General features: G+C 43.4%; 1 protein-coding gene across 12 annotated transcripts in view; it reads left to right on the forward strand.

Annotated features, from left to right (window-relative positions):
- The window catches only part of NRCAM (neuronal cell adhesion molecule), a 261,902-nt gene that overhangs the window by 157,224 nt on the left and 88,570 nt on the right, over positions 1-16,108 (forward strand). For 10 of the 12 annotated variants that reach the window (XM_032954073.2, XM_032954071.2, XM_032954080.2 and 7 more), the window contains 5 exons: positions 4,183-4,305; positions 5,584-5,754; positions 9,337-9,393; positions 13,488-13,599; positions 14,055-14,239. In XM_032954073.2, coding sequence (XP_032809964.1) covers positions 4,183-4,305; positions 5,584-5,754; positions 9,337-9,393; positions 13,488-13,599; positions 14,055-14,239 — 648 coding nt within the window. The remainder of the gene's footprint in view (positions 1-4,182; positions 4,306-5,583; positions 5,755-9,336; positions 9,394-13,487; positions 13,600-14,054; positions 14,240-16,108) is intronic. The other 2 variants (XM_032954078.2, XM_032954082.2) reach the window with 1 other exon arrangement.

A 16,108-nucleotide genomic window follows, 5' to 3' on the forward strand; every position in this document is an offset into this window, starting at 1 on the left:
TAATTGTACACCCATGAGAAGCACTTTATCAGCTAAACATGGCCAGACTAAACATGAATAAGTGGTTGCCTAAATAGTTTTTTTTTAATGCTGTAAAGCATTTAAAAATATGACCAAACCATGATATATGTAATGATAAAAAACACATTTACCAAAGTATGACATTTGCCATGACAATTTATAGTTGAATGCATTTATATTTGCCATGGAAACCTTACACGTGCACATTTTTTTATTCGCGGAGTATCTACGTGCATACGTATATCATCTATATTGTTATGAACTCACCAGCAATATATGTTGAAATAGAGTAAAATATAGATTCCCAGTAAGTGATAAAAACAGAACACTGTGGCAAAAAAAAAACAACCGCACCGGGCCATATTGTTTTCTAACCATGCGGGCACTTATCCATAACATAAATCCTTGCGAGATTGCAATAGCAGAAGTTTTCATTTCATGGTGGTAGATGACACATTGGTGTCCATAAAGATGCACTTACTGAGTACGGTAATCAGAGATACCAACGTGGCTCAATTGGTTAGCGCATGACTGACCCAGAACATTTATGTTTGCGATAGTAATTATAATAATTTGCAGCCCTTTGTTAATCCACTGCTGGATGAGGGCCTCCCCACATCTCTTGGCTCTGGGAGTCGTTTGGCCATGCATTGCCATGCTGGTCAGTGTCGTTGTTGGATGTTTGGCGTTCGGAGGCCTTCTCAGCAACGGTTCAGATATCACTGACCGCTGTTGTTGGTCGATATTATCCAAGGCTGGAATTCAAACTCTTGTGGGCCAGACCATTTCAATTATAATGTATATCGCATCTACATGTGACCAAGACACTGCATAGGAACAGTTGGCATATTTATATTGCAGAGAGGAAAGGGGAAGTCAGTCGGTGATAGGCAGAGGTAAAGAAGAAGATATTGAGTATCGGCTTGAACAGGGACAGAGTCAACAAGCACTGCAAGCTGGGGAAAGGGACTTCTAGACTATGGGGACCAGGCAGTGTGCAAATACTATTTAATTAACTTTTCCAGGAATTAATGAGTGAGTCGGGAGGGTTCCGTATTTGGATGTTTGGCCAAATATATGTTAGGGATAGTTTTTCTTTGTGTGCAATGAAATGAGTACCCAGAGAAAACCCACACATGCAAATTCATATTCTAAAGTGGGTTTAAAAAAAACTCACTTGTCAGACTGCCACCTGACAGTCAAGCACCTTTGGGACTTTCATGCATTTTTATGATCCACCAGCACCTACATCCACAGCACTGCATCACAGACACGCACTAGCACACCCAGCTCTACACACACTGCCCATTCTCCATATCGCAATAAATAATACTCTTCATTCTGCTCATCAAAAAGTACAGCATTTCTTTACTATCTAATTACGTATGTATGGTCTATTTGTCTTGCCGGTGCCAGCGTTGTCCAAGAATGGTCCAATATCATTCTTCACAGTTCCACTTAAAACTATGAACGAAACGAAATTTTGTTTTATTTGATCAGGTAAGCCCACTGAGCTATACAGCTCTTTTTTCAGAACCGACCTGGCCACAAATGATAGCTCAATGAAGTGGCTTTTCATCACGTGGAAATGTATACATGCCAAATACTCTTAACGCATGTTTCTACATGTGGAGGGAAACACCCGGAGGGACTAGAGAAAAATCTATACGACACACGAGGAAAACATGCAAAGTCCATATATACAGGCGTCATGGTCGGGATGGAACTTGCGACCTCCTTTATACCAACGTCTTGCCACCGTGACGCCTTAACTGGTTGGCGCCATGGTTTGAACGCATGGCTCACAAATGAAAGGTTGCGAGTTCAAACCCAGTCGGGAGTTGACTCAGCCTTGTATCCTTCTGATGTAACTAATGTAAGTACAGGCTTCGTGGAAAGTCAGCAGTCATTATTATCTGGATATATTGCTTCCCACCATGATATCGTGGAATTGGCACAATTGGCTCAGGGCCACCAATGGAAAGGAGCACTGTCCAAATGCTGGTTTGAGCAGGGAGATTAAATAACTTGGCTGCATATGATTTCAAACGTATTGGAATGTTCACAAGAGCCAGCCACCTGTAATGGGATTGAACCGAGTTGCTTTGGCCTTGCTCGACAAAAGGCTTTACAACTTGGCAATCATTGTCTAGAGATGCCATGGTATCTGGTGGCATCATCTCTGCGTTGTGGGTCAACATTAAGACCCATACGTTGGTGCTCAAATCGGTGGATTCGAATTACAGACTAAACTGTGTCCCTGCTCAAACACACATTTATACAGAGAGGACCTCTGCATTTTCATTGTATAACCAATGCTGACTCGCAACAAAGTGGTGTACATCTTATTGTCCCTGATGACATGATTGGCCGATTTGACCTCCGATTGCCATTGGTGCTCGCAGCCTTCCAATTGTGAGTTCAGCTCTCTCCAAACACCACCAACTGTCAGGATTAGTTATTGTTGTAATTCATTCAAACGAGTATGATTTTGGATACATTTATTTTTCACCACAGAACTAAGACCTGTATTGTTTATGTGCGCATATGATTTCGTCTTGATTTTCACTTCATACGTCTCTGCTTATGTTTTTCGTTTCTCTTTGTTCTTTTTGTATTTATATTTTGCATTCTTCCCACGTAAGGCATCAACTTGCTTCTGCAACGTTTAAGAGAAGGTACCTGTAAAACCAAGCCTCCTGTGGAAATCACTGCCCTCTGGTGTTCCAATTCCGACTTTGTTTTTTTCATTGGCGTCGCTCCTTTTTCCACTCCTCTGCTTTTGCCACATGGTGTGCCTTAATGCATTGTGCCAATTACGGCAGCCCCCCCCCCACCCCCCGCTTTGTCGTGTAGCGCCAGCTGTCAACGTGGCCTCGCCTTTACGAAGGGGGCGCTGACCCCTACGGGCGATAGCATCACCACCGGAGTGGCCAACGAGCCAACACCTGCCCTGTGATTTTTCTCTCAGCGGTCCCATTGTTTGATCGGGTGCAACGAGAGACGCGCGTTGTGAAATGCCTTTTTTCGCAAGTAGGATAGGCTTCATGGGAAGGGTGGAAACTGTTGGCGATTGCAATTCAGCTACAGCTGTGCTTGGCCAAATCGCAGCCCTTTTTTGGGTCCCCAAACGTATTTTGCCCAAATGTGTCACACGCTTCTTTTTGAAACTTTCCTCCCTCTCTCAGCTCGCAGCAATCGAAGATGAATTTTCGTCAGGTTGTGCCGCCAACTGAATTAAAAATACAGATTGAATGCCAAGCTATGCGATCTTTTTTAATCACGTTATGGTGGCATAAAGATGTAAATATAGCAAACATTCATTGGGTTTGTATAAAAAATGAGAGGGCATTTTACTTCTCAAAACTACTAGATGGACTGCTAAGTCAGTTGTCTTGTTCCCTTGCAGAACACAGGAAGGGCACAATAAACCCTTCATGAAAGGTGCTAACTTTGTAGTCAAATTAATGATTGATGTCTCTTTGTGAATGTAGTTTTTTTGTGTGAAGCCTATTAAACGTGGTTTAAAATCACAGTCAAAGAAACTCACTGCTCAAAAGAGCAAGCAGCAGTGGTTATTTCTGTTTGTGCCCCTGAGCCAGGTGTGGAAAATCCACACTCCTATGGTGGAGCCCAGTATTTCCATATTAAAATCACTGGTCACATCCCAAAAAGTGCTACTCAATTAGCTAATTCAATCGTGATGCTGATGACGAGCTATGTTGACCTCCAAACTGGAATTTAAGCTTTCAACGACGAGCAAAGTGTTTTGCTGCAGTTCCTTAATCGTAAGAGATTCACTTAAATCGTAATTATGAAGTTACACAAGTTCAACTGTCAGCTGGAGATGGTCAACCCTGGTCATCGTCCCTCCGCGGTTGGTAAACGAGTACTAAATTGCGGATGGTCAACAGTGATAATGCCACAAGTAGACTGTCCACCACCATGGGAATGTGGAATGTGGCCCCGCTGGCTAAATTTCCAAACAGAAGACATCTGAACTATGCTCATATGGGCACGGGCATACTCTCACTGAATGCATACTTGCGATCAAAAAATACCCAGCCCTTGTTAAAACAAAACAAAACAAAAAAAAGACCGCAGCAACCGTACCTTCAAAGAATGCCAGTCGCTCATTCATGTGCTCTTGTGTTAACCCAGGGTCTCCTCTGTGGCCGAAGGAGGTGATCGACCCAGTGCAGGTGAAGGAGGGCTCGTCAGCTGTGCTGCCCTGCAACCCCCCACCTGGAATCCCGCTACCCGTCATCTTCTGGATGGACCACGGTGAGCCCGACACTGACGTTCTCGACGTGGCTCTCAGAGAACCTCCCCCCCCCCCCCACCCCTCGGTGTAGCCAGAATTTAATTAAAAGTGGCAACGTTAATGTGTGGCTTGCATTGACTGTATATAAAATGTTTTTTTTGTTGTTGTTGTTGTCAAAGCAAAGTAAATCGTTTAACAACAGGTTAAACAATAATTTAGCACAGGTGGTGTATATGCCAGTCATGCCAGGCAGTCAGAGCATAACACCCGGGTCATGTCCCATGACCTCTTGTTAGCGAGCTTTCCACACGTCACATGACCTCAGTGCACCTAGCCTGGTACAAAAGCTGTGGTTATGTCACTTTGTGGATAATGGCGACTGTTGTCGTTGTGTCTGAATGTCTGAACGTTTGTGTCTGACTGTCTGAGCATACATGGCTGGGTCATGTAGCTCGCATGTCCAGCCACCGCATGCCCAAAAAGCTTTTGTTTGGCTGGATAGAGGGGGATAAACGGGCGTGGCTCAGGCTAAAAAAGATATTGAATGATGCGGTACGAGAGGATATGGAGCTGAGTGGACTTGCCAATGACTGGTACCAGCGGTGTTCAAGATCGGCCTCTGTGGAGGAGGCTCGTGAAGGGCGCTACTGGGCAGTTGGAGGCAGACCCCCTCCAGGAAAAACGAAGATCAGAAAAACGATGTTCACAACAATGAGCAGAGCACCGGGCAGATAAAACACAGCAAGTTAGCATAGTTGGGGGCACAGGTGGTGCATCAATCAGTCATCTCAGTCAGTGAAGCCATGGCACCTGGGTCTGTCCCATGACCTGCCAGTGGGCATTCGAAACTTCACGTGGCCTTAAAGTGCACATAACCTAGCACAGGTGCCATGGTGACGTCACCACCACTTACTGGCGACTGGCAGTTGTTATTGTTGAGCTTAAATTGCACACTCGAAATGAAGGACGTGGGCAGGTGCTCTAAATCGAGGGCAAACACATTTATTGTGATGAATTTGTAAGATGCAACAGCACGTGTGTCACACACAGCAATTCAACCGAGTCGCCATTAACCACGTGACTGGTGTACAAGTGCGGTTAATCAATAACCCTGCCAGCCCCCTACAGGCCCAGCTCCGTTATCGTATTCTGGTGTACACACATGCCTCGATGTACTGCATCAGGACTTTCACGGAACCACACGTTATTCCCTTGCTTCACAAGGAAATAGTTAAAAGAGTGGTCCATTCCTAATGTACCACACTTACGTGCATGTTTGTCGGTGTCTCCGTCTGCAGTCTTGCAGAGGCTATCTCAGGACGAGCGCGTGTCCCAGGGCCTCAACGGGGACCTCTACTTCTCCAACGTGCGCGCATCAGACGCGCGCGATGACTACATCTGCTATGCTCGCTTCGTGTACACGCAGACCATCCAGCAGAAGCAGCCCATCAAGCTGACGGTGCAGCCAGGTACGTGCCAGTCACTCGACCCTCGCTCAGCGTGCCGCTCGAGTGAGTGAGTCAGTCAATCGGTGCCTTCGCATGCGGTCAATTGGGAGTCTCCACAAGCCTCCTGGGAAAACCACAGCAATAATTTTTTGCTGAAGTGGTTTTCCCACCTGATGATGATCGCGTGTGTTGCAATCGAAACGTCGTGATTTATTTTATTTTCTACCTAAGTGACTTTGCCGAAAGAACCAAAGAGTATGGATCCCTGCAGTCACGAAAGCTTCAAATCTAGAAGGTCTCAGCCAATGCCATAGATGCCACCACATGCACCATGGAATCTTTTCTTCCTTCTGCCAGGTCATGCAGCCATTAAAGAGTTGGCTCCCAATCTTCAAAGTCCGCTCTTTATCCAAACAACTGTTTCATCGCCACCTCCATCTGGATTTAGATCATTCCCGTGGTCGCCAACCTCTGGGTGCCGCTCCATTGCCCATTTCGGTAACCTCACCCACTCCATCCTGCACACGTGTCGCACCCATCGCAACCTCCTCTTCCCAATTACATCTGCAACATTTTCTTTCCACGTTCTAGATAAACGTATATCTTTCTCACCCTAGCCTACCATAACATGCCTAGCCTCCTCCATACGCACCTGTATCCAAGTTCAAATCTCTGAGCAATGCAGTACAACTAAACAAAATTCACCCTTCTCTTAATACTAAAGTTGACCTCACTACTCTCTCAAAGTGGCTAATGTAATCCTTAAATAGCCCACCCTTAAATTTTGATTTAAAGCTTTCGTGACTGCAGTAATTCATATTCTTAGTTTTTTCGGTAAAGTCTTCAACGTGACTTTACCGAAAAAACTAAGAATATAGCCCACCCTTATAATGCAATACATCCATTGACCCCCTTTTCACAACCCCCTGCGTTATGAGCATTACCACGTAAATACAGACAGTCTCTACGACCTCGAGGTTCTGATCTCCTCCTGACAGCTGGTACAAGCAGCCTCAATCCTAAACAAGGCCATCAACGTAGCATTTGAAAATCTCAACTCCCAAGTCCCTGATTTCCAGCCTCAGTACTACACCTTGCTCTGCCAAAATCGGCATATCCCCCAGCCGTACACACGTGTATGGTACTAATCAGGCCAACAGATAGTGACCGAATTACTTAACGCTTCAAGAAGAATGCTTGCATTCATAACCGTAACCTCTTGAAACGGACATGCTTTAAAAGTGGCTGAAAGCGAATATTCAGAACCGTTGCTGTTTATAGACATCGAACACATTATGCAATGGGCACATAACATTCCTCTTACTCTGGTGTATATTTCGTGCCAGAACAGAACAGTGGCTGCTGGGTCGATGACCGAGCGTGTTCAGAGCCGAGGTTTCTGGCTCGAGGCCCCCTGTTGAGCTGGTGCTACGTTATTAAGATAAACTCAGGCTTACGATTGTTTTTAATTTCCTCTTCAGCCATTGTGTGCATTCCTTACAGTGGCAGGAGCAGCCTAAGTAGTCCCTATTGGTTAATTACACGCAATAACGGCTGTAATATATTAAACAAATCAATTTCCGTTCTGTATCTCCATATAAACACCAAACACCCTTTAGTCCATCAGCCACGGGAAGGTGATTATATTTGCTTTATCCAGGATGCTCTCCACGATAATAAATGGAAATGCCCACTGCGAGGATGCGAGACCTTTTAATATAGATTCATGCAGATGATGCTAAAACATTTTTAGCTGAATAGGGTGAGCAACTCTTAGGTTGAGAATAGAATATGATAGGAGAGCATTTGGCAATGTAAAGTGGAAAGATGAGATCGCTGTGGTTTGGTCCATGCCTGCTGGATGGAGGAGAGCAGGTTACCAAGGCATGCATTGGAGTGGGTGTTGAAAGGGCGATAGTCAAGGGAAAACCTGTGAGCAAATGGTGATGATTGGACTGCAAGAGCAAATCTTGGATGTCAGATGTCCATTCTGCAAGGGCTGTGAATCCTGGCAGAAGGAGCACAGAAACAACAAGGCGCTGTGGCATCAGCAGCGGTAACCGCGGCGACCTCTTCATCTAGACTTAAAACTTTCATGACTGCAGGAATTCATATTCTTGGTTCTTTCAGTAAAGTCACGTAAATATAAAAATAAAAAAGCAAAAAACCCACGACGTTTCGATCGCAACACAAGCGGTCTTCATGAGGTGGAGAGAAAAGTGCCTGATGCAGACCGCTTGTGTTGCGATCAAAACGTCGTGGGTTTTTGCTTTTTTTATTTACGTGACTTTACCGAAAGAACCAAGAATATGACCTCTTGATTGTCCAACCTTGAATGTCCATTCCTCGTTCAGTCATCTTGACTATTTCAGGATAGTCCTATTTGTGGAATATTTATTTGCCAAAAATGGCCACAACTGCGACACGCAATGGACTATGCCCGAGAGCCACATTACCGGATCCTAAAAGTCCAACTCGAATTGCCAAGCGGCCCTTTCTTTTGGATATTTCAAGGAGATTGTTGTCAAATCTGTACCGAAGGGCCTATAACCTAGCGGCAATCGCGCTTAACAACTAGGCAACCAGAAAACAAGGGAACAAAAACTGAAATATAATAGCATGCTCGTCAAGCAGAATTAATTCCACAAAGCATTGCACACTCATTATAGACTTGTAAAGCGATTGCTCATTGCTAGCATGCTCAGATGCATTCACGATCACTATTATGTTTGACCGCCTACAATTAGTGACTTTCTTTTCTCTTCCATAGCTTGAGTGAATATTAAATCAGCGGCAAATGCCAGCTTACACTGAGATATTGAAAGCCTCAAATTATAACCCAGTCTTGCATATGACGAATGCAAATGGATAAGTGCTCCAACCCGCTGGTCGTGTGCTGAGAGCACTCAACGATCAGAATGTTGAAAGTTCAAATGCTAGCAAAAGGTCAACTGAGCCCTGCATTATCCTTCAAAGGTGAATAAAACGAGGACCACTTTATGGGAAGTAACCAGTGTTTTTTTTTTATGAAGAGACTTGCTCCTACCAAGGAGATATTGAATTTCAACAATGTTTCTCAATGCCATATGGGCATTGAGAAACATTACCCTTTGACCTGACATAATTTTGGTTGGCTAATTACATAGCTTGTCAGGGCTGGCAAAGACGTTAATAATTGGCAATATTTCATCCTTGGAAGGATTATTTACTAAACAAGCTCCTGGAATCAGACCCAGTTGGCTCGAGATCGGAAGACTGCGAGTTCACATCCTGGCAGGGGGTTGGCTCGGCCCATTATCCCATTGGATTAATTAAAACCGGTACCCGTTTGTGCGGTTGGCTCTACTTGTTCGATGGCTCTACTCGCCCCCGCCAGAGGAATATTCCATTTTCACCACTGGCTCAGGGCTGTGAACAGAAGAAGGGCACGGCCTCCATGCTCAATTTAGCAGGAAATCACTTTGTCGTGTTACCATTGTGTGCTTGCTTTTCTGTCTCACGATTTACTTTGCTCATGTAAGGCAATAACTGCATGAACTCATCTCTGTGTTTGTTTTATTTTTTTGGACATGCATGTTTGTGTGTGAATTTTCTTTTTTTCAGTTGATGCCAGTAATGATACAGAGTCTGCTAATGCCAGTGATGCTGACATAAATGGTGGTGAGTTTTTTTTTTTCATGAAAAGTAATGAACAGATTCTTCTTTTTCTTAAACTTTTTTAAATCTGTAAACAAACGCTAATCTCCTCCTAAAATTTTTTATCTGTCATCTTTTCTCCATTCCACTGTGCAGGCTTTAAGCTCCTTTGGCAGTAGGAATCACAAAACAAGCAAAGTGGAACTGATTAAAACTGCAAAAGATTAATTTATGAACAAGTTAATTGAAATAAAATTACTCAATAGTACTGAGTAGGCATTTTAACAGATTTGACATTGCCAACATCATATACATATACTATTACAATTTAATTACAATATACAAGCAGTAATAGGCGATCAGTGCCACTGTGTGGAAATTACAAGAGGAAGAAATTGTTCCTGCCATAGGAATATGGAATTTAGACTGCTTGCTTAGGACTGCCAGTAGTGATCAGTGTTACTTATTGCTCCATTTATTAGGCAAAACACGTTGACTATACTCTGCTATAGTTGCTCCATTAATAATGTATAACACCATGAAGGTTCCCAATTACCAAATGCATTAGATTTGTGAAATGAAATTAGATTGAGATGGCTGAGATGGCAAAAAGTGAAACATAGATGCAATCTAACTTCGTGTAACTGAGATGCAATGATACTTTCGAGCTAGTTTTGTATAAATGTACCATTGTTTTGCAACATAAGAGTTTGCGTGATTGGCATTGCAGACAATTCTATACATTGCTTCTGTTAACTCCAGGCTGATCGAATGAGTATTCCCATTTGTGATTCCATCACGCTTTGCAATAATGTCCAAGTGAATTGTGTGTGCATTTATGTTCACCATTGTTTCACTTTTAGAAAACAATCATGACATTTTGTCATTATAATATCATATTTCATTTCTACATGATTAATATATATTAAGTTTTCCATAATAATGTAATTATTCTTATGCCAGATATTCGCGTGCATTTACAGTATATACACGTAGTATATACTTTTTACAGGGTGGCCCAGGGTGGCACAGGGTTGCCCAGGGTGGCCCAGGGTGGCCCAGTTGCAACACTCGTGACTCAAGAAGTTCCTGGGTTCAATTCCTGACTTGGACACCTTTATACGTGGAGTTAGAACAGGGTTGGGCAAATTTTTTGACTTGCGGGCCACAATGGGTTCTAAAATTTGACAGAGGGGCTGGGCCAGGAACAGATGGATGGAGTGTTTGTGTGAACTAATATAAATGACATGTAAAAATCATTACATGAAAGGATTTGGCCTTTAACAGGTAGCAAAGCATGTATTTGCAAGGCAATTTAACAAATTGCACGAACATGAACAATACAAAAAAACATGTCGTAACTCCCGGTCAAAGTGCGCCATCTAATGGGGAAATGGGGGCATTACAGGATAAAGGTAAAATTTAATTAAATAATAATATTTGGACAAGTTCGGCGGGGCAGATTAAAAAGCCCAACGGGCCGTATTACCTGCAAATGGCTCGATTTAAATGAGACTCGGCAACATTGACCCATACTGCAAAAAACTTATCAGGACCCTTATGAAAAATAATCTTGAGACTCGGTGAAGCTTCCCTGGATAAACAAGAATAGTAAGAAAGTACACATGCACAGAGCTGCCCAAGTGGCACTGTAGTTAAATCACTCACCTCACATTCAGAAAGGCAAAGGCCAGTTGTGGGTGATTTAGACAACCTCCCCTGTAGTGTCAATACAATGAAGTACCGCATTGTAGAAAACCAACAGTGGTTATACCATGGATAGATACTCTGGTCCCTGCCTCTGAAGTACATTCAGTGGTACCTCGGTATACGTCGTTAATTCGTTCCAGAAGGTAGGAGGACTTATACCGAAAGTGACGAATACCAAACTAATTTTTCCCATAGGAAATAAATGGAAAGGAAATAATCCGTTCACGAGTATAAGAAATTATATTTTATATGGAATATTATACATGAATGTGGTTGTATAAAATAATGTAGACACTACTTATTACTAAAATGCATACGTACATTAAAATAAGTGCATAAATAAATTAAAATAAATTTAAATAAAAAATGAAATCTAACATCACTTTACCTTGCTGAGAGGAGTTGATAGCCTACAAGTTACAGCAAGGGTTGTGCACTGAACGAGATCTACAGGCAGACTGATGAGCGGCGCTTTGTCTGAGTCGTGAACGGGGTCTTTGCGGAGACGCGGCGACTCATCCCGACCCATACAAGTTCTAGCAAGACGTCATATCCCACGCAAGACGTCATATCCCAAGACATTTGTTTCTCGTCAAAACACGACGTGTACCAAATTCGACGTATTCCAAAGCGGTCATATACTGCACCACTGGCTCCGCATCACCAATGGAAATGAACATTGCCCATGGGGAAATGATCCGATTACGGTATAAAAAAACTTGAAATAATTATTTTCTTTGAACTATTCAGACACACAATGAAGCTCAACTTTAAGTGAGGGAGATTTTAATGATTCTCGTGGACTTAATTAAATTATATTGGCTCTTTATAATTTGTGTAATTGAGACAATTCAAATTAAACAGCAATTGCTTATAATGAATCACCTTTCAAGGGTTGTGTAATTGGGTAATTTTGTATCTATATATAGCCCCAGTATCAGATTATAAACAAATTTAAATCTGTGTTTTCAGCCGTCGATATCAAATACAATATCCCAGCATGCCGCGAACCGGCAGTGTTGAAATTAAGAGTGTGAATCATGCAATATTAAAACCTATTTCCTTTCGAAATGAATGGTATTGTATTATTCGCCTCTGCTAATGTAGTGGCTCAGTTTCCACGCTCCTTTGCCTCAAATCGGTTCCATGGGGGTGTTTATCTGCCCTAAGTTTGTAATGGCAAAGCAATGAGCTCTGTCTCATAAACGCCGCCTCGTGACAGAGTCATTATCTGTGCTAATAGAACGCTGCTTTGCTGACATTTCAAATGAGAAAATCCCCCGATGTGTCATTTATTTTGATATAATTCAGAAAGCAATGCGAATGATAATGCCTTATATTTATTCATGAAAGTCTCACTGAGTCTTAAAACTCCTATTCAGGAGGATCTGCGAGTGGGATATATCTCATATTAATATATCTCGTTAAAATTCCAACAACATTAACCTTTTTGTCAATTGCAATCATTAATATCACTATACATACCCAAATTCATAAAAATATATATATTAAATAATCGCCACAGCTAAGACCATGGTAATCATTGTTTAAAAGATTACATGGTACATTACTTGACAACTCAGTTCAACTCTTGGCAGCTGCTGGATAGTTTGTCACATCACAGGATCGTGAGAGGTGGTAGCAGCTTGTGGGGAGGCCTTCATCAAGCAGTGGATTGACCATGGCTGATGAGAATAATGATGATTAGTTATCATTCGTTGATCCACATGGAAGCCAGTGAGCACGTGACTATAGGGAGTGCACGGTGAATCACGAAGGATCTGTCTGTTTTATTTCATTCTTTGCGCTTCGTGCTGTTGAACTTGGTTAAGCTGCGTTGGTCTCTGCTGCTTTTCTGCTTTTATTTACTTAATTTATTGACGGCCTAACCTTATCACTCTAAACCTTCCTTCCGACCAAGTCGCGTCCATTCAATGCTTCTTGAATACTCGTGTGTGGCCGTAATGGCACATGTGACTTAGGTGGGCTGCGTTCATCTGTTTTAAAATGTTAAACGATATGCTCCTGTCATCGTACGTGTACACACAAGCATATGGACACGGACACGTGCATGCATAAGCACATGCATACTCACAAATATCTAAAGTATACACATATACATACATGTATGTGTGTTCACGCTTTTAACTACATGTGTTGATCCATGAGTGTGCGCACATGTTGGTGCGTATGTGTATATGCATGTGCATATGTAGCTTGTGTGTGTGCACATATGAGTATGTGTACATCTGCGTGAATGTGTCCACACGAGCTTGTTCCAGACGGCCGCAGAAGCGCAGAACACACATGCTTACAAACACGTGTATTTACACTTGTGTATGTGTGTACACTTGTATGCACGCGTATGTCTCTGTATAAATACATTGTGTCGTGTGGTGGCTGCACAGGGAGCCGCGTGGATCTGTACCCTCCGCGCTTCCTCTCTCCCGTCGGTGCCTCCAGCACTAAGATGGTGCTCAAAGGAGACGTCCTGAGCCTGGAGTGCATCGCAGCCGGCCTGTATGCCATCGCACTGCGCCACACGAGCGAGCAGCAGCTGTCACGCGAGCGTACATAGAGGGGTTACCGCGGTGGAAAGATGTTAACGAGGTGCTAACGAGCTCGCCTGGTGTGCAGGAGGTCGTGGGGTCGATCCCTGTGTGTAATACTAACATCGCCGCGCAGTTAAGCTCTGGATTCCAGAGCTGCTCTGCCATCTCCTGATGACCTCGCGGATAGGTTTGGCTCGCTATGGGGATGCGGTAAATGGCATTAAAACATCGTAGTGAAAAAGAATGGTTTGAAAGGCTCATTGGTCAATTAAACATTGTCACACATCCACGATTAAAACAGCTGTCTTTCCACTGATTGAAAACAACAGATCGTTACGCACAATCCTGTATTAGGCGGCACATTACCGTACCCTCACGGTGGTCTTGTTCCTTGCATCCTGCATCCCCTTGTCCAAACCGCAGGCCGACGCCACGCATCCAGTGGTTCAAGTCTGGCGCGGAGATGCCGTGGGAGCGCGCGAAGCTCCTCAACTTCAACAAGACGCTCATTCTGGCAAACGTGACGGAGGGCGACGACGGCAACTACGTGTGTCTCGCTTCCAACCGGCTGGGAGTCCAGAGGCACACGACCACCGTCGCCATCGAAGGTGCGCTGCCGGTTCTCATTCGCCAGCTCAGTGGGTTTACCAGTAGCGATGGCCATCGAAAGTTAACTTTTTTTCCTCTTTTAATGACCAACTGGGAAGTGCTGAACTCCCATTTGTGGCCTATAGCTAGCATTGGCAAAGTCCAGATTCTCATGGTCGGGGCTTGGTATGTCTTGAAGATGTCCAGTGTTGAATTCTCGCAAACGTGCGTAGCCCTGCGATGTCTTACTCATGCCACAGCTGGCAGGAGAACAGTCGACTCGGGATATCTATATAGAGCCCGTCTACCACAAAAGTGGTACTTATTTTAATAGCGCCCTGATGAGTACTTATTCAGTGAAGTGTCTCCGTACCAAAACCAGGAGTTGAAACTCACAGCCTCATGGCTGATGGCAATGCTCCAACCATAGCACAGCTGGGTGAGAGGTGCCCAACGAATTGTAATCAAGTCGCGTGGCATTGGGGTCGGCGGATCATGCAAAGATGGAGCCATTGACTGTGTGAGACACCCGCTTGCAGGGCAATGAGCTTTGTGGAAATTCCATATTCCCACGGTTGGAACGAGTCTTATAACCCACATAGGACACACACTTTTGACTTTCTGCAAAGCAATGGTGCATGCTTCTAATCTAGCGCTTCAGAAACAGAGTTGGTGGATCGTGAAAATATTATCAGACTTCCAACCTATAGAGCTACGAGATAGGCCACATGTCAGTACAAATAGTAGGTTGATGACATAGGTGCGTGGTGTTTGATTATTCGTTTCAACATATACGTACATGGGTTTTCTCACGCATAATTGGAGTCTCCTCCCACGCAAGATAAACATCAACAATGAAGTGAACGTACATCCAACGCAAAACCATTTTTTTGTATACATATATCATTTTGAGACTCGGCGAAGCTTTCCTCAATTGATTTATTTACATGAAAACGTTTGACAACAAAGGTCAAGAGCCTCAAACAGTCTGTTCATGGACTCAAAAGATGATGAAACCACTGTTTCACTTCGTAAGACAGGTATCACATCTCTGCGGACTCTTATTTCAGCAGCGAAAATGTCAAAACGTACATCAAACACTCTTCTTATCGGAAGAATGTGACCGACCGCGTTTCTAAGAATTTTACCCATTTAAAATGTTTCAAACTGCACCATTGTTTGATGGAACACTTTTGATGCCGTCATCAAAATGTACTGGGAGTCAATGGCCATGCCTCGTTAAAGGAGTCACGGAAATGTATGGGGTCGTGCTGTGCAGCTAAGGTTCAATTTAATCCATCACTAATCCCCCTAAAGCAGGGGTTGGGAACCTTTTTGGCTGAGAGAGCCATGAAAGCCACATATTTTAAAATACATTTCCGTGAGAGCCATATAATATTTTTTAACACTGAATACAACTAAAGAAATGTCAGCTAAGATTTATTTGCGAGCCAGATGCAGTCATCAAAAGAGCCACATCTGGCCCGCGAGCCATAGGTTGCCGACCCCTGCCCTAAAGGATGATGTTGAAATCGCTGGCCACCCTGCGGCCAATTCACCAATCCTTCCCCCAAAGTGCTGGAATACCAGCGTGTGAGCCACTTGATAAGGATGTATAATATACATTACATTTACAGTGAATGTAAAGGCACATTGGATGTATAATGCTTCACTCCATTATATTGATAATACGAATTTTATTTTCGCGCATTGAGGCTTGCTTGAAAAAGGTCCCACGTTAATAATAATTCCGTGGTGATAATGTGTTGAGAATTGTTAAATAAAAGTGTCTCCGTGATGGTATGAGCATTCGGCGGCGCTGATCACTATTGGTGGCCTTCAGCCATCAGTGGAAATTCAAGATTCCTATGGTAGGAGACAGTCTCTCT

The sequence above is a fragment of the Petromyzon marinus genome, chromosome 14 (genome assembly GCF_048934315.1).
Source record: "Petromyzon marinus isolate PM22_M1 ecotype Great Lakes invasive population chromosome 14, UKy_Petmar_22M1.pri1.0, whole genome shotgun sequence".
Lineage (NCBI taxonomy): Eukaryota > Metazoa > Chordata > Hyperoartia > Petromyzontiformes > Petromyzontidae > Petromyzon > Petromyzon marinus.